The sequence below is a fragment of the Borostomias antarcticus genome (assembly GCF_949987555.1).
Source record: "Borostomias antarcticus genome assembly, chromosome: 5".
Classification (NCBI taxonomy): Eukaryota; Metazoa; Chordata; class Actinopteri; order Stomiiformes; family Stomiidae; genus Borostomias; species Borostomias antarcticus.
Window position 1 is genome coordinate 17,719,548 of NC_140238.1, and position 23,501 is coordinate 17,743,048.

The 23,501-nt window shown below is 46.8% G+C and overlaps 1 protein-coding gene across 1 annotated transcript in view; it reads right to left on the minus strand.

Annotated features, from left to right (window-relative positions):
- The window catches only part of dync1h1 (dynein, cytoplasmic 1, heavy chain 1), a 51,605-nt gene extending 33,062 nt beyond the window's left edge, over positions 1-18,543 (minus strand). Inside the window, exons 1-11 of the mRNA XM_084438189.1 lie at positions 18,280-18,543; positions 17,118-17,205; positions 16,479-16,652; positions 16,057-16,312; positions 15,742-15,928; positions 14,127-14,398; positions 2,580-2,807; positions 1,284-2,360; positions 747-926; positions 463-612; positions 124-270 (exon numbers count right to left, since the gene is read on the minus strand). Of these exons, the coding sequence (XP_084294315.1) occupies positions 124-270; positions 463-612; positions 747-926; positions 1,284-2,360; positions 2,580-2,807; positions 14,127-14,398; positions 15,742-15,928; positions 16,057-16,312; positions 16,479-16,652; positions 17,118-17,205; positions 18,280-18,532 (3,012 nt within the window). The 5' untranslated portion in view covers positions 18,533-18,543. The remainder of the gene's footprint in view (positions 1-123; positions 271-462; positions 613-746; positions 927-1,283; positions 2,361-2,579; positions 2,808-14,126; positions 14,399-15,741; positions 15,929-16,056; positions 16,313-16,478; positions 16,653-17,117; positions 17,206-18,279) is intronic.
- Between the last annotated feature and the right edge of the window lie 4,958 nt (positions 18,544-23,501).

Here is a 23,501-nt window from a genome sequence, read left to right on the forward strand (position 1 = left end):
CTGGTATCTCTGACTCTGGATGCAGGGTCAGTGGTCCGTACCTGGTATCTCTGACTCTGGATGCAGGGTCAGTGGTCCGTACCTGGTATCTCTGACTCTGGATGCAGGGTCAGTGGTCCGTACCTGGTATCTCTGGCTCTGGATGCGGGGCAGGGACAGGATGACCATCTTCCAAGAAAACATCTCCTGGTACAGCTTGTAGCGGCAGTCCTCGATGGGCGGGTTCAGGTAGATCACCTGGTTGGTGATGCGCAGCTCATGGACCACGTTCTGTGGACAGAAGAAAATGTGTTTAAAAATTGGAGGCCAGTCATAGACCAACAACAGAGACCACAGTCCAATCAGCAGGACAGGAGTACTGGACAGTGTCTAGGTCAGTGTATATCAAGGTATTCGTCCCAGCAAAGCTCCAGGCCTCCAGTCCTGCCTTACCGCACAGCCCTGCCTCCCATGGAGACCTACCTTGATCTTTGGTTCTCCTCCAGGTTTGTGACTGACTTGCGGAGCCTCTGTGTCCATGTCGACGTCAGCCTTGTCCTCCATCTGGCCGCGCAGCACCTGTGTCCACGCCCTCAGCCCCGCCTGCAGGCGCACTCCCAGGATGCGCTCAATCTAGAGGACAGTATAGGACAGAGACACCTGTCAATCACCAATACACTTAAATGTGCAGGACACAATGTCTATGACTTTTGTGGGGCTTATGCGTCATGGCTTATCAGCTCACGGCGGTGTGACCGTCCACAGACCTCGATGTCCAGCTTGTTGACCCAGATGGGCAGGTTGGAGTAGGAGTGCAGGTTTAGGTCGTCCACGGCCTTCTGGACGCGGTTCAGGATCTCAGAAAAGGTCTTGTGCTCGTACATGCAGGTCTCCAGAGATCGCACCTCCAGGTCGATCTTCTCCTCGATCAGCAGGAGGTCGTCCACCTGGGACAGACGGAACACAAGCAGAGACGGAACCGCTTTTAGAATATGCTAGAACATGAGCCCTCTGGGCAATGATGCACACTGTATTCCAAAATGTACATCACTTCATCCGGGGTCAACTCGGAACTATTTGAAAAGACAAATAGCTTTACGACATTAGGTTAGGGTTCCTAAGATATTTTGATATGATTAATTGTTTATATAACATCTTTGTAAAAAGGACTATAAGACACTTCAGAAACGTTGATGGTTGTTGGACAAGACTAGTAAGAGCAGTAACATTAATAAAAGGGACTATTTAATGAAGACTTAAGATTGTTTGATGGTTAAGCCTCGTATGGCTGAGCGCCCACCCACCTTCTCCTGGAAGTTGAAGACCGTCTCAGCCAGCCTCTGGACGTAGGGGTCCAGCTTGTAGGACTCCCAGACCAGCGCGATACCCTCGGTGACCAGAGCCTGCACTTCCTTCTTCAGCCCGGCCACCAGCAAAGAGATGGACGAGCGCTCCTCCACCTTCTCGCAGGTGCGCTCGTACGTGCGCACGCTCTCGATGAGGGAGATGGCGAAGGGGTAGAGCTGGTTGGCCTGGTGGGCCTTGTTGACGATGGCGAGCGGCACACGGAAGCTCAGCCACTTCAGGTTGCGCACCTCCTTCGACAACGTGATGATCTCCGGCAGGAAGTTGACCTTCAGCTTGAGCATGGTGCCCGTGCGGCCGCGCGCCCGGCTGCTCTCGATGGTGAAGATGCGCCCGGACACGCCCAGGTTGCGCTGCTGCACCTTGCGGGCCCAGTCGTCGAAGATCTCCTGGGTGTTGAGCTTGGCCCGGAAGCTGTCGCCATCCTGCTTCAGCTTAAGGCCCTCCACGTGGTTCTCCCAGCCCTTGCCCAGCACGTCCTCCACCCTCTTCATGTAGGCCGTCAGCTGCCGGTCAATCTGCTTGGCCCAGATGATGGAGCCGGACACAGGCGGCAGGTCGCGGACGTGGCTCATCTTGCAGGACTGGCTCTGCGGGTACTGCACCTTGAACTTGTCGTGCAGCGACTCAATGTCGTCCTTGACGCGCTGGATCAGCTGCGTCTGGTACTCGCGGATGGCGCCGCGGATGTGCGGGCGCACGAAGAGCGCGTTGAAGCGGGAGAAGATGCGGAACATCTCGTTGGCGTTCTTGGCGGTGCCCAGCTGGTCGCGCAAGCGGGCGGTGATGCGCGTCTCCACGCGGTCGATGCGCTCGTCGTATCGCTTCATGGCCGCCTCCCAGGCCTCCACGCCCTCCTTGGACACGTCCAGGCCGTCCACCTCCTTCACGTTCTCGTAGGCCAGGTTCACCTCCTCGATGGCGTTTGCGTCCGCCGCGTCGAACAGGACCTCCACCACCTTCATGTCCGGAGCCTCCACGGGCTCCCCAGGGGTGTGCTGGGGCACGGCAGACACCTGGGGGAGAAGAGAGGGAGGGTGAGAAGAGAGGGAGGGTGAGGGGGGGAGGAGAAAGATAAGAAAAAGGACTATGGCTTGGTATGCAGACATGTAGCCACGACACAGTGAAGAGAGGGACGTTGGACCAGGTAGGTGTCGGTTTCTGCAGTGAGACAAGGCCAGATCAGGTGTGTGTGTGTGTGTGTGTGTGTGTGTGTGTGTGTGTGCGTTGCTGACCTGGGGTCGGAGTACTCGTACGATGACGGCCCTCAGCTGCTCGTGCTGCCTCCTGAAGCGCCTCATGTGGTCCAGGCGCGCCTGCAGCTTCCTGTGGGCCGGGTTGAGGCGCCACACCATCTTCAGGTTCTCCTCCCGCTTCCTCTTGACGATGTCCCTCAGCAGCACCTGCAGCTTCTCGTACTCGTCCTCCCATGTCTGGAACACCTCGAAGCACGCCACCATCACCTGAGAGGGAGGGAGAGAGAACGGACATCACATGATAGCAAACATCCCTTGAGACTAGAGGGATATCAGCAAAGGAGCTGAGTAATACGGTACAACTAGCCAATAAGACTGTGTGTGTGTGTGTGTGTGTGTGTGTGTGTGTGTGTGAGAGAGTGTGTATGTATGCATGTATGCATGTATGCATGTATGCGTGTGTGTGAGTGTGAGTGTGTGTGTGGAAAGCAGAGGGGTTACAGAAAGCAACAGAACGTCACCAGAATCAAACTCAACTAGTGCTGCGAGCAGCAGTGAGCGGGCCCTCGCACCCCACGCGTGTCGGGGTGCTGCGCCGTTAAAGGCTGTGCTATTTCGGTGTGCAGTACTTAGAGAAACTTCCTGTCACCAGTAGGTGGCGCTCTAGGCGTGACTCAATACCGAAGCATAGATGTGTTCAGGACGGTACCTTGATGAAGCGTGAGAAATGTTGAGTAAATCGGATAACGTATGTAGGAGTTATGAGGACTTCCTGTTTCACCAGTAGGTGGCGCTGTAAGTGTGACTCAATACCGACACATAGATGGGTTCAGAAGGCCACCTTCATGAAGCGTCAGCAATTTGGTGCAAATCGGATGATGTATGCAGGAGTTATGAGGACTTCCTGTTTCACCAATAGGTGGCGCTATACGTATGACGCAATACTGACACATAGATGTGTTCAGGACAGAACCGTCATGAAGCGTGAGCTATATCGGACAAATTGGATAATGTATGGAGGAGTTATGAGGACTTCCTGTTTCACCAGCAGGTGGCGCTGTAGGTATGCCGCAATACTGACTTACAGAAGTGTTCAAGATGCGACCTTCATCAAGCATGAGCAATTTGGAGTAAATCGGATAACATATATAGGAGTTATGAGTACTTCCTGTTTCACCAGTAGGTGGCGCTGTAAGTGTGACTCAATACCGACGCATAGATGTGTTCAGAAGGTGACCTTCACGAAGCGTCAGCAATTTGGTTCAAATCGGATAATGTATGCAAGAGTTATGAGGACTTCCTGTTTCACCAATAGGTGGCGCTATAAGTATGACGCAATACTGACACATAGATGTGTTCAGGACAGAACCGTCATGAAGCGTGAGATATATCGGACAAATCGGATAATGTATGGAGGAGTTATGAGGACTTCCTGTTTTACCAATAGGTGGCGCTATAAGTATGACGCAATACTGACACAGATGTGTTCAGGACAGAACCTTCATGAAGCGTGAGATATATCGGACGAATTGGATAATGTATGGAGGAGTTATGAGGACTTCCTGTTTCACCAATAGGTGGCGCTATAAGTATGATGCAATACTGACACATAGATGTGTTCAGGACAGAACCGTCATGAAGCGTGAGATATATCGGACGAATTGGATAATGTATGTAGGAGTTATGAGAACTTCCTGTTTCACCAATAGGTGGCGCTATAAGTATGATGCAAAACTGACACATAGATGTGTTCAGGACAGAACCGTCATGAAGCGTGAGATATATCGGACAAATCCGATAATGTATGGAGGAGTTATGGGGACTTCCTGTTTCACCAATAGGTGGCGCTATAAGTATGATGCAATACTGACACATAGATGTGTTCAGGACAGAACCGTCATGAAGCGTGAGATATATCGGACGAATTGGATAATGTATGTAGGAGTTATGAGGACTTCCTGTTTCACCAATAGGTGGCGCAATAAGTATGACGCAATACTGACACATAGATGTGTTCAGGACAGAACCGTCATGAAGCGTGAGATATATCGGACAAATTGGATAATGTATGTAGGAGTTATGAGAACTTCCTGTTTCACCAATAGGTGGCGCTATAAGTATGATGCAAAACTGACACATAGATGTGTTCAGGACAGAACCGTCATGAAGCGTGAGATATATCGGACAAATCCGATAATGTATGGAGGAGTTATGGGGACTTCCTGTTTCACCAATAGGTGGCGCTATAAGTATGATGCAATACTGACACATAGATGTGTTCAGGACAGAACCGTCATGAAGCGTGAGATATATCGGACGAATTGGATAATGTATGTAGGAGTTATGAGGACTTCCTGTTTCACCAATAGGTGGCGCAATAAGTATGACGCAATACTGACACATAGATGTGTTCAGGACAGAACCGTCATGAAGCGTGAGATATATCGGACAAATTAGATAATGTATGGAGGAGTTATGAGGACTTCCGTGTTTTATGGCGAAATGTCAAACTTTGGCGGGGCGCCACGGCAAGGGTGTTTGGTGAAAACTCAATTTTTTTGATAACTTTTGATCACAAAGGTCCTAAGATGAAGCTGACCCGATATGAAGTTGATCGGATGAAATCTGTAGGAGGAGTTCGTCGAAGTACGAGGCATGGAAATGGTCAAAACAAGGACAAAATGGCACATTAAGAGCAAAATGGCGGACTTCCTGTTGCATGTTGGGTATAGCTCCAAGAGACATTTAAGTGTGGCTCGATGAAATACATATGCCCTCTGAATTTCGTTCGCCTACATCAAACTGAAAGGTGGGGCTCGCCATTTTAAATTTTCCAGGGGGCGCTCTTGAGCCGTTTTGCCACGCCTATTTCCGGCACCCATGAATTATCAAATTTTTCACCGGGACTGACGTATCTGCAAAGTTTCATCCGTTTTCATCGATGTTTAGGCCGCCAAAAAGGCATTTGTTTGGGGAGAAGAATAAGGAGAACTAGGGCTGCGAGCAGCATTGAGCGGGCCCTCGCACCCCACGCGTGTCGGGGTGTGGCGCCGTTAGAGGCTGTGCTATTTCGGTGTCCAGTACTGAGAGAAGCTTCCTCTAACCAGTAGGTGGCGCTCTAAGCGTGACTCAATACCGATGCATAGATGTGTTCAGGACGGTACCTTGATGAAGCGTGAGAAATGTTGAGTAAATTGGACAATGTATGTAGGAGTTATGATGACTTCCTGCTTGACCTGTAGGCGGCGCTATAAGTAGGACTCAATACTAACCACAGATGTGTTCAGGACGCGACCTTCATCAAGCGTGAGCAATGTGGTGTAAATCGGATAACATATGTAGGAGTTATGAGGACTTCCTGTTTCACCAGCAGGCGGCGCTGTAGGAATGACGCAATACTGACTTACAGAAGTGTTGAAGATGAGACCTTCATCAAGCATGAGCAATTTTGAGTAAATCGGATAACATATGTAGGAGTTATGAGTACTTCCTGTTTCAACAGTAGGTGGCGCTGTAAGTGTGACTCAATACCGATGCATAGATGTGTTCAGAAGGTGACCTTCATGAAGCGTCAGTAATTTGGTGCAAATCGGATGATGTATGCAGGAGTTATGAGGAATTCCTGTTTCACCAATAGGTGGCGCTATAAGTATGATGCAATACTGACACATAGATGTGTTCAGGACAGAACCGTCATGAAGCGTGAGATATATCGGACAAATTGGATAATGTATGGAGGAGTTATGAGGACTTCCTGTTTCACCAATAGGTGGCGCTATAAGTATGACGCAATACTGACACATAGATGTGTTCAGGACAGAACCGTCATGAAGCGTGAGATATATCGGACAAATTGGATAATGTATGGAGGAGTTATGAGGACTTCCTGTTTCACCAATAGGTGGCGCTATAAGTATGACGCAATACTGACACATAGATGTGTTCAGGACAGAACCGTCATGAAGCGTGAGATATATCGGACAAATTGGATAATGTATGTAGGAGTTATGAGGACTTCCTGTTTCACCAATAGGTGGCGCTATAAGTATGACGCAATACTGACACATAGATGTGTTCAGGACAGAACCGTCATGAAGCGTGAGATATATCGGACAAATTGGATAATGTATGGAGGAGTTATGAGGACTTCCTGTTTCACCAATAGGTGGCGCTATAAGTATGACGCAATACTGAAACATAGATGTGTTCAGGACAGAACCGTCATGAAGCGTGAGATATATCGGACAAATTGGATAATGTATGTAGGAGTTATGAGGACTTCCTGTTTCACCAATAGGTGGCGCTATAAGTATGACGCAATACTGACACATAGATGTGTTCAGGACAGAACCGTCATGAAGCGTGAGATATATCGGACAATTGGATAATGTATGTAGGAGTTATGAGGACTTCGTGTTTTATGGCGAAATGTTAAACTTTGGCGGGGCGCCACGGCAAGGGTGTTTGGTGAAAACTCAATTTTTTTGATAACTTTTGATCACAAAGGTCTTAAGATGAAGCTGACCCGATATGAAGTTGATCGGATGAAATCTGTAGGAGGAGTTCGTCGAAGTACGAGGCATGGAAATGGTCAAAACAAGGACAAAATGGCACATTAAGAGCAAAATGGCGGACTTCCTGTTGCATGTTGGGTATAGCTCCAAGAGACATTTAAGTGTGGCTCGATGAAATACATATGCCCACCGAATTTCGTTCGCCTACATCAAACTGAAAGGTGGGGCTCGCCATTTTAAACTTTCCAGGGGGCGCTCTTGAGCCGTTTTGCCACGCCCATTTCCGTCACCCATGAATTATCAAATTTTTCACCGGGACTGACGTATCTGCAAAGTTTCATCCGTTTTCATCGATGTTTAGGCCGCCAAAAAGGCATTTGTTTTGGAAGAAGAAGGAGAATAATAATAACTAGGGCTGCGAGCAGCATTGAGCGGGCCCTCGCACCCCATGCGAGTCGGGGTGTGGCGCCGTTAAAGGCTGTGCTATTTCGGTGTCCAGTACCGAGAGAAACTTCCTGTCACCAGTAGGTGGCGCTCTAAGCGTGACTCAATACCGATGCATAGATGTGTTCAGGACAGTACCTTGATGAAGCGTGAGAAATGTTGAGCAAATTGGACAATGTATGTAGGAGTTATGATGACTTCCTGCTTGACCTGTAGGCGGCGCTATAAGTAGGACTCAATACTGACCTACAGATGTGTTCAGGACGTGACCTTCATCAACCCTGAGCAATTTGTTGTAAATCAGATAACGTATGTAGGAGTTATGAGTACTTCTTGTTTCACCAGTAGGTGGCCCTGTAAGTGTGACTCAATATCGATGCATAGATCTGTTCAGAAGGTGACCTTCATGAAGCGTCAGCAATTTGGTGCAAATCGGATGATGTATGCAGGAGTTATGAGGACTTCCTGTTTCACCAATAGGTGGCGCTATAAGTATGACGCAATACTGACACATAGATGTGTTCAGGACAGAACCGTCATGAAGCGTGAGACATATCGGACAAATCGGATAATGTATGGAGGAGTTATGAGGACGTACTGTTTCACCAATAGGTGGCGCTATAAGTATGACGCAATACTGACACATAGATGTGTTCAGGACAGAACCGTCATGAAGCGTGAGATATATCGGACAAATTGGATAATGTATGTAGGAGTTATGAGGACTTCCTGTTTCACCAATAGGTGGCGCTATAAGTATGACGCAATACTGACACATAGATGTGTTCAGGACAGAACCGTCATGAAGCGTGAGATATATCGGACAAATCGGATAATGTATGGAGGAGTTATGGGGACTTCCTGTTTCACCAATAGGTGGCGCTATAAGTATGACGCAATACTGACACATAGATGTGTTCAGGACAGAACCGTCATGAAGCGTGAGATATATCGGACAAATTGGATAATGTATGGAGGAGTTATGAGGACTTCCTGTTTCACCAATAGGTGGCGCTATAAGTATGACGCAATACTGACACATAGATGTGTTCAGGACAGAACCGTCATGAAGCGTGAGATATATCGGACAAATCGGATAATGTATGGAGGAGTTATGGGGACTTCCTGTTTCACCAATAGGTGGCGCTATAAGTATGACGCAATACTGACACATAGATGTGTTCAGGACAGAACCGTCATGAAGCGTGAGATATATCGGACAAATCGGATAATGTATGGAGGAGTTATGGGGACTTCCTGTTTCACCAATAGGTGGCGCTATAAGTATGACGCAATACTGACACATAGATGTGTTCAGGACAGAACCGTCATGAAGCGTGAGATATATCGGACAAATCGGATAATGTATGGAGGAGTTATGAGGACTTCCTGTTTCACCAATAGGTGGCGCTATAAGTATGACGCAATACTGACACATAGATGTGTTCAGGACAGAACCGTCATGAAGCGTGAGATATATCGGACAAATTGGATAATGTATGGAGGAGTTATGAGGACTTCCTGTTTCACCAATAGGTGGCGCTATAAGTATGACGCAATACTGACACATAGATGTGTTCAGGACAGAACCGTCATGAAGCGTGAGATATATCGGACAAATTGGATAATGTATGGAGGAGTTATGAGTACTTCCTGTTTCACCAATAGGTGGCGCTATAAGTATGACGTAATACTGACACATAGATGTGTTCAGGACAGAACCGTCATGAAGCGTGAGATATATCGGACAAATTGGATAATGTATGGAGGAGTTATGAGGACTTCCTGTTTCACCAATAGGTGGCGCTATACGTATGACGCAATACTGACACATAGATGTTTTCAGGACAGAACCGTCATGAAGCGTGAGCTATATCGGACAAATTGGATAATGTATGGAGGAGTTATGAGGACTTCCTTTTTCACCAATAGGTGGCGCTATAAGTATGACGCAATACTGACACATAGATGTGTTCAGGACAGAACCGTCATGAAGCGTGAGATATATCGGACAAATTGGATAATGTATGGAGGAGTTATGAGGACTTCCTGTTTCACCAATAGGTGGCGCTATAAGTATGACGCAATACTGACACATAGATGTGTTCAGGACAGAACCGTCATGAAGCGTGAGATATATCGGACAAATCGGATAATGTATGGAGGAGTTATGGGGACTTCCTGTTTCACCAATAGGTGGCGCTATAAGTATGACGCAATACTGACACATAGATGTGTTCAGGACAGAACCGTCATGAAGCGTGAGATATATCGGACAAATCGGATAATGTATGGAGGAGTTATGGGGACTTCCTGTTTCACCAATAGGTGGCGCTATAAGTATGACGCAATACTGACACATAGATGTGTTCAGGACAGAACCGTCATGAAGCGTGAGATATATCGGACAAATCGGATAATGTATGGAGGAGTTATGAGGACTTCCTGTTTCACCAATAGGTGGCGCTATAAGTATGACGCAATACTGACACATAGATGTGTTCAGGACAGAACCGTCATGAAGCGTGAGATATATCGGACAAATTGGATAATGTATGGAGGAGTTATGAGGACTTCCTGTTTCACCAATAGGTGGCGCTATAAGTATGACGCAATACTGACACATAGATGTGTTCAGGACAGAACCGTCATGAAGCGTGAGATATATCGGACAAATTGGATAATGTATGGAGGAGTTATGAGGACTTCCTGTTTCACCAATAGGTGGCGCTATAAGTATGACGCAATACTGACACATAGATGTGTTCAGGACAGAACCGTCATGAAGCGTGAGATATATCGGACAAATTGGATAATGTATGGAGGAGTTATGAGGACTTCCTGTTTCACCAATAGGTGGCGCTATAAGTATGACGCAATACTGACACATAGATGTGTTCAGGACAGAACCGTCATGAAGCGTGAGACATATCGGACAAATCGGATAATGTATGGAGGAGTTATGAGGACGTACTGTTTCACCAATAGGTGGCGCTATAAGTATGACGCAATACTGACACATAGATGTGTTCAGGACAGAACCGTCATGAAGCGTGACATATATCGGACAAATTGAATAATGTATGGAGGAGTTATGAGGACTTCGTGTTTTATGGCGAAATGTCAAACTTTGGCGGGGCGCCACGGCAAGGGTGTTTGGTGAAAACTCAATTTTTTTGATAACTTTTGATCACAAAGGTCTTAAGATGAAGCTGACCCGATATGAAGTTGATCGGATGAAATCTGTAGGAGGAGTTCGTCGAAGTACGAGGCATGGAAATGGTCAAAACAAGGACAAAATGGCACATTAAGAGCAAAATGGCGGACTTCCTGTTGCATGTTGGGTATAGCTCCAAGAGACATTTAAGTGTGGCTCGATGAAATACATATGCCCTCCGAATTTCGTTCGCCTACATCAAACTGAAAGGTGGGGCTCGCCATTTTAAACTTTCCAGGGGGCGCTCTTGAGCCGTTTTGCCACGCCCATTTCCGTCACCCATGAATTATCAAAATTTTCACCGGGACTGACGTATCTGCAAAGTTTCATCCGTTTTCATCGATGTTCAGGCCGCCTAAAAGGCATTTGTTTGGAGTAAAGGAGAAGAAGGAGAAGGAGAAGGAGAAGGAGAATAATAATCCTTCGAGTTTCAATAGGGCCTCGCACCGCCAGTGCTCGGGCCCTAACTAGGGCTGCGAGCAGCAGTGAGCGGGCCCTCGCACCCCATGCGTGTCGGGGTGCTGCGCCGTTAAAGGCTGTGCTATTTCGGTGTGCAGTACTGAGAGAAACTTCCTGTCACCAGTAGGTGGCGCTCTAGGCGTGACTCAATACCGAAGCATAGATGTGTTCAGGACGGTACCTTGATGAAGCGTGAGAAATGTTGAGTAAATCGGATAACGTATGTAGGAGTTATGAGGACTTCCTGTTTCACCAGTAGGTGGCGCTGTAAGTGTGACTCAATACCGACACATAGATGGGTTCAGAAGGCCACCTTCATGAAGCGTCAGCAATTTGGTGCAAATCGGATGATGTATGCAGGAGTTATGAGGACTTCCTGTTTTACCAATAGGTGGCGCTATTCGTATGACGCAATACTGACACATAGATGTGTTCAGGACAGAACCGTCATGAAGCGTGAGCTATATCGGACAAATTGGATAATGTATGGAGGAGTTATGAGGACTTCCTGTTTCACCAATAGGTGGCGCTATAAGTATGACGCAATACTGAAACATAGATGTGTTCAGGACAGAACCGTCATGAAGCGTGAGATATATCGGACAAATTGGATAATGTATGGAGGAGTTATGAGGACTTCCTGTTTCACCAATAGGTGGCGCTATAAGTATGACGCAATACTGACACATAGATGTGTTCAGGACAGAACCGTCATGAAGCGTGAGATATATCGGACAAATTGGATAATGTATGGAGGAGTTATGAGGACTTCGTGTTTTATGGCGAAATGTCAAACTTTGGCGGGGTGCCACGGCAAGGGTGTTTGGTGAAAACTCAATTTTTTTGATAACTTTTGATCACAAAGGTCTTAAGATGAAGCTGACCCGATATGAAGTTGATCGGATGAAATCTGTAGGAGGAGTTCGTCGAAGTACGAGGCATGGAAATGGTCAAAACAAGGACAAAATGGCACATTAAGAGCAAAATGGCGGACTTCCTGTTGCATGTTGGGTATAGCTCCAAGAGACATTTTAGTGTGTCTCGATGAAATACATGTGCCCTCCGAATTTCGTTCCCCTACATCAAACTGAAAGGTGGGGCTCGCCATTTTAAATTTTCCAGGGGGCGCTCTTGAGACGTTTTGCCACGCCCATTTCCGTCACCCATGAATTATCAAATTTTTCACAGGGACTGACGTATCTGCAAAGTTTCATCCGTTTTCATCGATGTTTAGGCCGCCAAAAATGCATTTGGTTTGGAAGAAGGAGAAGGAGAAGGTAGAATAATAATAATAATAATAATCCTTCGAAATTCAATAGGGCCTCGCACCGCCAGTGCTCGGGCCCTAACTAGTGCTGCGAGCAGCAGTGAGCGGGCCCTCGCACCCCACGCGGGTCGGGGTGTGGCGCCGTTAAAGGGTGTGCTATTTCGGTGTCCAGTACTGACAGAAACTTCCTGTCACCAGTAGGTGGCGCTCTAAGCGTGACTCAATACCGACGCATAGATGTGTTCAGGACAGTACCTTGATGAAGCGTGAGAAATGTTGTGTAAATCGGACAAAGTATGTAGGAGTTATGAGGACTTCCTGTAAGCAGTAGGTGGCGCTGTAGGTATGACGCAATACTGACCTACAGATGTGTTCAAGATGCGACCTTCATCAAGCATGAGCAATTTGGAGTAAATCGGATAATGTATGTAGGAGTTATGAGTACTTCCTGTTTCACCAGTAGGTGGCGCTGTAAGTGTAACTCAATACCGACGCATAGATGTGTTCAGAAGGTGACCTTCATGAAGTGTCAGCAATTTGGTGCAAATCGGATGATGTATGCAGGAGTTATGAGGACTTCCTGTTTCACCAATAGGTGGCGCTATAAGTATGACGCAATACTGACACATAGATGTGTTCAGGACAGAACCGTCATGAAGCGTGAGATATATCGGACAAATCGGATAATGTATGGAGGAGTTATGAGGACTTCCTGTTTCACCAATAGGTGGCGCTATAAGTATGATGCAATACTGACACATAGATGTGTTCAGGACAGAACCGTCATGAAGCGTGAGATATATCGGACAAATTGGATAATGTATGGAGGAGTTATGAGGACTTCGTGTTTTATGGCGAAATGTCAAACTTTGGCGGGGCGCCACGGCAAGGGTGTTTGGTGAAAACTCAATTTTTTTGATAACTTTTGATCACAAAGGTCTTAAGATGAAGCTGACCCGATATGAAGTTGATCGGATGAAATCTGTAGGAGGAGTTCGTCGAAGTACGAGGCATGGAAATGGTCAAAACAAGGACAAAATGGCACATTAAGAGCAAAATGGCGGACTTCCTGTTGCATGTTGGGTATAGCTCCAAGAGACATTTAAGTGTGGCTCGATGAAATACATATGCCCTCCGAATTTCGTTCGCCTACATCAAACTGAAAGGTGGGGCTCGCCATTTGAAACTTTCCAGGGGGCGCTCTTGAGCCGTTTTGCCACGCCCATTTCCGTCACCCATGAATTATCAAATTTTTCACCGGGACTGACGTATCTGCAAAGTTTCATCCGTTTTCATCGATGTTCAGGCCGCCTAAAAGGCATTTGTTTGGAGTAAAGGAGAAGAAGGAGAAGGAGAAGGAGAAGGAGAATAATAATCCTTCGAGTTTCAATAGGGCCTCGCACCGCCAGTGCTCGGGCCCTAATAATCCTTCGAGTTTCAATAGGGCCTCGCACAGCCAGTGCTCGGGCCCTAATAATAATCCTTCGAAATTCAATAGGGCCTCGCACCGCCAGTGCTCGGGCCCTAATGACATTAAGACAACAATATATGTAAACGTCTTGGTGTCAGCACCCATCCAATCAACCTGCCTTCTCAAACGTCTATGTGCAGGCCAGGGGAAAGAGGACATGCAAGTTAGTGACATTAAGATACATGCATGTAATTTCTGCCGCCATGGCACACACCTTCTCAAACTCCTCGTAGGCCACATGCATGAGCTTCCTGGTGCCCAGCACTTTGAGCAGCTGGGAGCTGAGGTCTCTGGAGATGGCCTCCACCAGCCGCAGCGCCCTCTGGATGGGGTACTTGGTGTTGCGGATCTTCCTCAGGTGGGTGAAGATGGCCACCAGCGCCTGGCGGATCTTGTCCAGCTCGGTGGCAGACAGCAGGTCATTGAGGGGGAAGTCCTTCATCAGGGGGTTGTAGTCGTTGACGGTCTCCACGGCCTGCTTCAGGCCTGGGTGTGTAGGGGGAAACACACTGTTAGTTATTCAAGTCAGTGTAGCATTTCATAACGGTTGCAGTTCCAGGCTGGCTGCGTTTACATAAGACAGTTTAATTCCCTTTTCATTCGGAATGAAAGCCCAATCCTATTAAAAGTGATCATGTAAACACCTCAATCGGAATGAAATTGGCCAATGCGATTGAAAATCTAATCCGATGTAAGGGTCTGGTGTAGTCAGATTCTCAATCCGATTGAAAGAATTTTTCGTACATGTATACGCTTAATCGTATTAAAATTAATTCCGGTCTTTCTGCGCAAACTCGTTTCCTTGCCCTTCTGGAGCGATTATGTACATAGCACACGAGAAGATGGATCTGTGCCTTGTTCTATGCAACTTATATCAATTTGTCAAAATGTTGATTAATTTTTATGTATAATGTGAGCATACGACCTTGATGCAATTACACTTTTGTAGTTATATTTTCTACAATAAATGGAAAGAAAAGAATGTGTTGCTCTGAGTATTTACCTCAGGGGGATGTAGCCTACAGTGATGCCCCCGAGATTAGCCTCACGTCACCAGTCTCTCCTCGGAGAGAAGAGCCTGGTGTCTATTTACTTCACTGCCTTAAGCTCGCCCCTTCTTCCGGCTCGAGCCTGTAGAGCCCGCCTCCAACATCCGCTTGCTTTATTTTTCCTTAACCGGTAGTTCTCCTCGCATCTTCTTTTACAATTTTTGTCGGTGTTATGCCTGGTGATGCCATCGCGAATGTTATCTACTCGAAACTTCACCATGTGCAGCCTACAGTAAAAACATTACAACAACTGTTCTTCTTCCGGTCCAGACCGGAAGATCATGCGATGCATCATCGCGCTTCTGCTCTAGACCGGCGAAACAACTGCGAACGAGACAGGCCCCAGACTTCCCCCGAGATGAGTGATATGAGGTTTTGGTCGTACTGCTGCTTCACGAACAGAAGCTAAATTAGTCCGAAAAAGGCACTAATAATGTGGTCAACCATCTTGCTTCTATCCGGAACGAGGACTACAGTGTTTTTCTCCGGTAAACGTCCCTGTCCAATCAGAAGCCTTTCCAGCCCCAAACCTTACATGGACCCGAATAAATGTGATTAAAAGTGTCTCCCATGTAAAGCCTCATTCGGAATGACTGTGATTGTACTGTGTACAAAAGCTAGATGGCTTCTAAGAGCAAGCTAGCTAGCTAACAAACGTAGCTAGCAACTAGCTAGCTAGTTGACCTAGCCACACCTAGTGTAGCAAGCTAGCTTCTGTGGCTGCTGCAGCTATGCAATGTTAGTGCTAGCTGCCTGTGTGTATGTATATGTTGTACTCACCAGTGTCAGTGTCAAAGCTGACGGTGGCGTGGAAGCGTTTGCCGTGTTTGAGGATGTCGAGGGTGAGCAGCACCTCAGGGCTCTCCCTCTTCTCCTGGATGCGGTTCAGAGCGCGCTCCAGGTTCAGCCAGAAGCTGATCTCCTGCAGTGCTGTGCCAGAGGCCGGGTCTCGATCCAGCTTGGTCACCTGCCGACGAGGGGAGATGATGTTGATGATTGACTGACACACTCAACCATTCATTCTCACTCATTCATTCATTCATTCATTCATTCATTCATTCATTCACTCACTCACTCACTCACATCGGTCCTTACCTTCTGGATCTCCCTGATCCATCGGTTGACCCCAGACTGCAGCTGGTTCAGGAAGGTGGGGTCCTCCACCTTGTCCCCGAAATCGGTGACCTTGGGCTTGTCCCCGTGTTCGTAACTCTGCTTAGCGGTGTTAGTGATGATGGGGTGAATCAGCAGGCTTATCTCAGGGATCTCAATGTTCTGCTGCAAGTGCAGGAGACCCATCTCCAGCTCGGCAATCTTCTTCTCCACGGACGGCGCCATCTTGTCCCCATCCCTGGAGAGACAGGATAGAGGTACAAGATCAGTAACTCTACAATATCTGTATTTGAGACATGAGGGAAATGGTAGAAACTAACTGGCCAAGTGACAAGTGTTCAGGAGTAGTTTTGTGGTGGGTCAGAGCGATCGCTCAATGCTCCAGACGTCCCTGCTGGTCGTACCTGTCAGCCTTGCCGGACTCACGGATGTAGGACTTGAAGAAGGGAGCAACTGCGTTGCTGATGAAGGAGTGAAGCGTCTCGTAGGGGGAGTCTTCACTCAGGGTCAGCACACGCACCTGGGTGGAGATGGGTTTGTCAGCGTCGATCACTCCGGTGCGCTTGATGAAGGCCAGGCTGAGAAGTAAACAGACGGGGAGCATGTTGCATGATCCTAACCACAATGTTAGGATCAGACACTTCCTAGAAGGCAGAACCTTTATTTTCAATCAAAGCTTTATTTGTATAGCGCATTTCATACCCAGAGGCAACACAATGCGCTTTACAGAGAACAAGGGAGGTGGGCATACGACCCACTCTCCACATATTCCAGAGGGAAGCAAAAAAACAGTAATCACCCGGGGGCCAGATAAGTGAGCTGTAAAAATTCTTCCCTGACCCCTCTCAACAAGGCGATCGAGCAAGCTCCTGGAGTATGTTTGTCTTCCGGCTAAGAACATTTATAAAGCAATACATTACATTATACCCCATTGCAAATGCAAGAAGGTTATATATACTGTGCCATCTCAACATGGCAGACACATAACTGTGTTGGTTTGTGAATAAGCGAATGATTGAGGCCTTTGGACTTGAACGTTTTACCTGTTGGACTTGAGGCCATAGTGGATGTCGATGTTGATGTTGTAGGAGATGCACTCCTTCTCTTCCTCTCCTTCATCGCCCACATCCTCTGAGAACGAGAGAGATGGAAATGTGATGCTGCTGCACAGTCAGGCAATTAAAGCTGACATACAGCTATAATTTAACTACCCTACATCATGTCTTATTAACCACAATTACAGTACTCAACCATCTGAGTCACTGTTAAAATTGCTGTCTAGCTTGCGCCAAGAATAGAATATAGATCTAGACCAAGCCTATCCCATTAGAAGAGCATGACAGGACATTCTGGAGATGACTCCATCCGCCCATCCCAGCCAGATGATGTCATTCCTGCTGCAGCTGAGCTGATCAACATCAGCAGACAAATCTCTGCACTGCAGCACTGAGAAAATACATTTCCTATGCTCGGCTACGCAGTTTCTAGACATATCTAACGCTAGCTGTCAGTTTTAGGACTATATCTAGCTAGCTGCTGCAGTGCTGTTTCTCATGTAAGACAAGACCAACGTAAACAAACAATTTGGCAAAGAAAATGTAGTCGTTTCGGCAAGTCACTATAGCTAACATAGTCACGCTCTTTCAATACGCCTGAAGGAAACTGCGTAACAACAGACTCATTGATGGTATATATGCACATGATCCAAACACTGTGGGCCAGTACAGGCTATCTAAGATAGCATATCGAACGTAAATGTTTGATTGTATGTGCTCAACTGTGTACCATATACGACTACGTTAGCTGGCAAGTTAGCTAACGTTAAGTCGCAAGTGGGAAAATACCTACCTCCGACCTGTGTGCATTCGAGCTATATACCATTATATCACAGTTACCTAGTTATATCTATATACCATTATATCACAGTTACCTAGTTATATCTAGTGCATTCGAGCCACTGGGAGCTGAGAAACATATCCGAATTTGCGACGAGGAAGTGCGAGTTCATGCGGTGTTTTATTTAATCATTCCTAGTAGCAAGTCGCAATTTGCCACCTCCCAGTTATAAACGAACCCACCATTAGTTCATTAGGCTAGCGAGCTAGCGGACTCATCAGTATAGCCTAACGTTAGCTAGCTAAGTAGGCTAACTATCACTACTAGCTAAGTTAGCTTGCTAGCATTTGACTCAAGACAGACACTGACCTTTGAGGGTGCTTCTCTCGACCAGAATCGTATGAATTTGGGGATCGGAGAGGAATTTCCTCATCTGCTCCACAGAGCTCTTCTCCTCTAGGGCGGTTTCCAAGGAGGCCGGAGCCTCGCCGCCATCTTCCAGGAGCAGAGGGACAAGTTTACGAATATGCTTCTGCAACACAGAAGTATCAGCAACCGTCTGCACGGCTGCAGACACCTCCATGGTGCCAGAGCTATCGTCTACCCCGCCGCCGTCGGACATTTTCCGAGACGGTGAACAACAGCCGGTCGTAGACTGAACAGCGAACAAAGAAATTGGGTGTGTGGGGACTGGCTAGCTAGCGCATCCACTGGGTGATGTGTCAGCCGGCGCGGTGGAGGCAAGTCCTGTCAAAAATCAACAGCGAGCTTTATGTACGCACGACATGATGGGACTTGTAGTGTCCAAAATGTCAGAATGGTTCTAAAAAAGGACAAAGTACCACACTACCCACAATACATTTCGGTCTGCAGGGAAAAGGGAGTTGCCCTGCAATTTTGCATCCCATGCTACAGTCCTTTAGAGTCAGACAATGGTTATGAACGGCCAGTAATCACATAGGCTATGGCATGTTCAAACGAATTTAACAAATTATTAGCGAACTAATGACTAACTAATTATTAGCTCAGATATCACTTAGAAGTCATTGACTGATCCCAGCCACTAGGAGGCGACATTGATGCTGAAGTATAAAGTGACTAGCAAAACCTCTCCACTGGTGCTGGTTTACTCGATCACATAGCCTACTTTAATCCAGTAAAACGTAAAATGATATCGCTTCCTCTGTGACTGAAGTTAAGGTAGCCTACATGTCCATGGTTACTACAAAGGCAAAAGGCTATGACAAGCCTTCAGGCCTATACGCACTCAGACTCTGTCACTCAAGGAGCTCAGGTGTGTGTGTGTGTGTGTGTGTGTGTGTGTGTGTGTGTGTGTGTGTGTGTGTGTGTGTGCGTGTGTGTGTGTGTGTCACATGATCGGGATGAGAACAGCTCCGTCTAGAGATGTGTTCTTCCCCACAGAGGGAGTGAAGAGAGCAGAGCCCTGAGGACTGGAGTTCCCGCGGAAGACGTGGGGGGTCCTCACTGAAAATGCCGCACAAGGGAAAGAAAGATAAGGTGAAGTTACACTTTTTATGAACTAAATATTACATTGTGAATCATGACAGTATTAACTAAACAACCCCCTTTTGAATTCTTTAAACTACACTCCATCTGTCTGTCTCTCTCTCTCTCTCTCTCTCTCTCTCTCTCTCTCTCTGCCTACTAACCCATTGTTTTGATGTTTTAGGAATCTTCCAAGCATGGAAAATCTAGCAGATCTGGAAGCAAAAATGGACAATCAAATGAAGAGGTAGGAATCAGCCAGGTGCAAGCACATTTAATGTTAATTTAATTTACCCCCAACCAACATGTTCAATGGGGAGTAAACAAGACAGACAGCGCAGGTCAGCTCTGTATAAACTGAAAGAATTCGCAGGATCAGGACTATGCCTTGAGTGAGATATTTCTCAACTAAAAAGGTCTCAGTTCTCATGGTTATCACTATGTTGGTTCAACACATTATTCTACCCATGTGTGATTTGGATTTCACTGGAGACAGAGGGTGTGAGCTCTGACAGGGAATAGACTCTATCGCAGGTTAATTGGGGTTGTATGAAGATGCAAGCAGACTTAATGGGAGATGTCAGCGTGCTAAGATCTTCTTTTGGCCTTTAGATCCTCTTTAGCCTCAGCCGCTGACTATAATAGACACTGTCAGTATCCTTCTCTGCACGGGTAGAATCACTGTCAGACCCCATCTGCATTAAAAACCACTGTCAGTCCCTCTCTGAACCAGCACAGTTACATTACCATCTTCAAAAAACACAAAAAATACAACAGCCTAAGTCAACATATACTGTATGCATAAGTTGACATAGGCCATTATAGGAACAGTGTGATCTTTTCAATTGTGGATGTAATCAATTTTACCAGAGGTGGCTAGCATCATGAAGCAAAAAAATAGTTATCCTCAAAAAATGACATAGGCCATTATTTTAAGAAGGTGGCAATATAAAAAAGAAGCATTGAAAAAGAAGCCCTCCTCACTCCCCTCAGCAATATCTGGTACTTTTTCCAGTTCACAATCTTTAACATGCTTTTCTGACTTTGACAAGAGGCTTGCCTTGGATGTCTGTAAGGTGTACAGTGTATCTGAGTACAGTGCATCAGATAAGGCTCGTTGGAGATACTGATACTCACTATACATCAGACTGCATACATAGAGTACATCATCCTATCTGTGTGCCTGCCCATGCCAGCCTGCCTGCCTGGCCACTTGCCTGGCCACCGATGGTGTTATCAGTTCCCTCTCAGAGTCTCACAGCCTGACAGCAGATACAGCACCTGTACCCGGAGTCAGGTTCCTTCCCAGGGAATCACCTGATCTGATTCGGAAAGCAACATGACCCTTAACCACATCTCCTTGACCCCCCCCCCCGCTCTCCAGCTCTCTGCTCATTTGTGTAATTGTGATCCCTGGCTTCCTCCGGCCAGGAACTGCCTCCACACGTAACAGGAACCTTACCTCTGTAACTCTTGTTTCCTCAGGGCTCTGGTAAGAAGGCGCCCCCTGCAGCACCACTGCTGAGGGCAAAGATGCCGGGCGCAAACTCTGGTTTGAAGAAGGAGAAGAGGATGAGCACCTCCCTTTTCCCACTCAGCCTCAACAGAGAGTTACAGTGTCTGTCTGCCCTGGCAGGTACACACACACACACACACACCAACATAAATAACATACACTGTACAGATATATACAACTTAACAATAACACACATAGTCCTCTCTCAGAGATGATACAAAGTCATTATCAAGTTTATTGTCCCCCACCTGATGAAATCAGGGGGAAGGGTCTTTAGATCGACTTTAGTTAGTTAGTTAATTAGTTAGTTAATTAGTTAGTTAGTTAGTTTGTTAGCTAGTTAGTTGTCCATATTAGATTGACCAGTGTACATTAGTGCATGCATGCATTCGTGTGTGCATTCGTTTGTTCGTCCCTCACACATGTACCAGAGACCACCATCTGTGGGAACTCACCACAGTTCATTTTCTCCATTGCCAAGTACATTTTGCTTTGTACATAAAAAAAACTATGCTTGATGTCTCAGTAAAAGTATAGTCTATTCTACACAGGAACCCATCTACTTTATAAATCCACAGAGTACGGAGCTTTAATAGGTCTTTTGTTGCTTGTTCTGAATGTTAGGATTCTCATATTAGTATCGAGGTTAGGTGCATTGTGGGTACAATTAGTTACAGTCATTATATTTCACAACATAGATCAGATGACTCTTATGCTTAGAACAAGTCACTGTCGACGGAACAGCGAATGAACCCCAGTGGTCAGAAGTTACATAACGTATCACTTGCTCACTGGTCAACGTAGCACTTGTTCATCGGCCTCATGTCTCAGTCAGGTCTTATCACATAAGCCTGTTCATAAGTGCATCCTATCAGTACAAGGCTGACTGTTCTGACCTACAAACACCAATGGCCGGGATCACATCAACTATTCATAACCTGAAGGGATTCTCATAACAGACGTTTGAACCTGCTGGCCAAGACTGGTTGTATAATTGATAGCCAGACGGACGCATGGCTGTGCACATTTCTCAGGCTGCTGGTCACAGCCAATCAAACCGGATCTAGACGAAACAGATATTACCTACCAAGGGCTTACCTGTGTAAGAGAACACTGATTCAGATAGAAGAGAGAAAGGGTAGAGTCAGGGAAGGAGAGAGAGAGAGAGAGAGAGAGAGAGAGCTAGAGCTAGAGGGATAGACGGAGAGAGAAACAGAGAGAGAGTGAGAAAGGGAGAAAGAGGGACATAGAAACAGATTCATGTTTTATTTCCCCAGCATACCTAGACAGACTACCTACTGTAGTCGTGTTGATAGCCATCTTGTTAATCTCCACAGACTACAGCTACAGAAAACATTGGGGGTTGTTCTTGTGTATGAGTCATGGCCTATCAATGAGACAGAAGGCATGACGTTTACACGCTTATCATCAATCTTTCATGACTTCTTTGTCTACATGACGTGTTACAGACTGGAGCTTAGCTACTGTACATGTAAATGGCTTTCTGTAATCTACACTATCGCACAGCACACGCTGTTCTGACCAGGCAGAAGGAGTTACAGGGAGACATGGGCTGGGGGACTGCTATAGGCACTTAGCTCGGGAGGTAGAGCGGCCGGTCGGGGATCGCAAGGTTCCATGGTTCCAGCTGGTTCCATCCCAGCTTCCGGCATTGTGCCGAAGTGTCCTTGAGCAGGACACTGAACCCCAAAATCGCTCACGTGCGTCACGGTGGCGTAGCACGCGTACTCTCGCCTCACAGCAAGAAGGTCTCCCGGGCCTTTCTGTGCGGAATTTGCATGTTCTCCCCATGTTCGCAAGGGTTTCCTCCCAAAGAACCCAATATGAAAAACATTCAGAAGAACAGATGCTCTTCAGTCCAGCCCCTGACCACGACCCCGGGCGCCATGAGCGATGGCTGCCTACTGCTCCTGGCTGTCCCTGGAGGAAGGACAGCTTGGATGGGAGAAATGCAGGGAACAATTTCCACCGGCGACACCTGAAAATTGCATGTGTGTGTTGTGTGCCATGTCGCCTCTCTCTATGTGTGCGATGTGTCACTCACTGTGTGGCCGAATAAAGACCCTCCCCCCCTCTCTGGTCCTGTAATTTATAAATTCAGACAGTACAGAGGACTGGCCTAGATAGAATCCAAGGATGACCCTGTCATTATGTCTGTCAGAAGAGTTGTCTCGGCTTGTCTTGTTCAGCAAATCTGTACCACCGAAGATGCAGGTTCATGTTCCTCCATTGTATTTAGTATCTTTTTTTTTTTACCTAACCTTTATTTAACCATTAAGATAGCAGAAGAGGTAGCAGACACTGATTATTCTGCAGACAGCAGACACTGAGTATATCTGTATTCAGTACAGACTGTGGGTACGCTGGAGTGGAGAGGCACAGAGAGGAGAGAGACATTGGGGATATGGGAAGAGGTGGGACACCCTTAAGTGGATTTAGGTGTTGTTATTGTTAGTGGTAGACTAGGCTGGCAATGTAGGCCAGTCTCTAAAGGACACCGTAATGCCTCAGGCTACTAATGTAACTCTGAGACCGAGACAGTGATGAA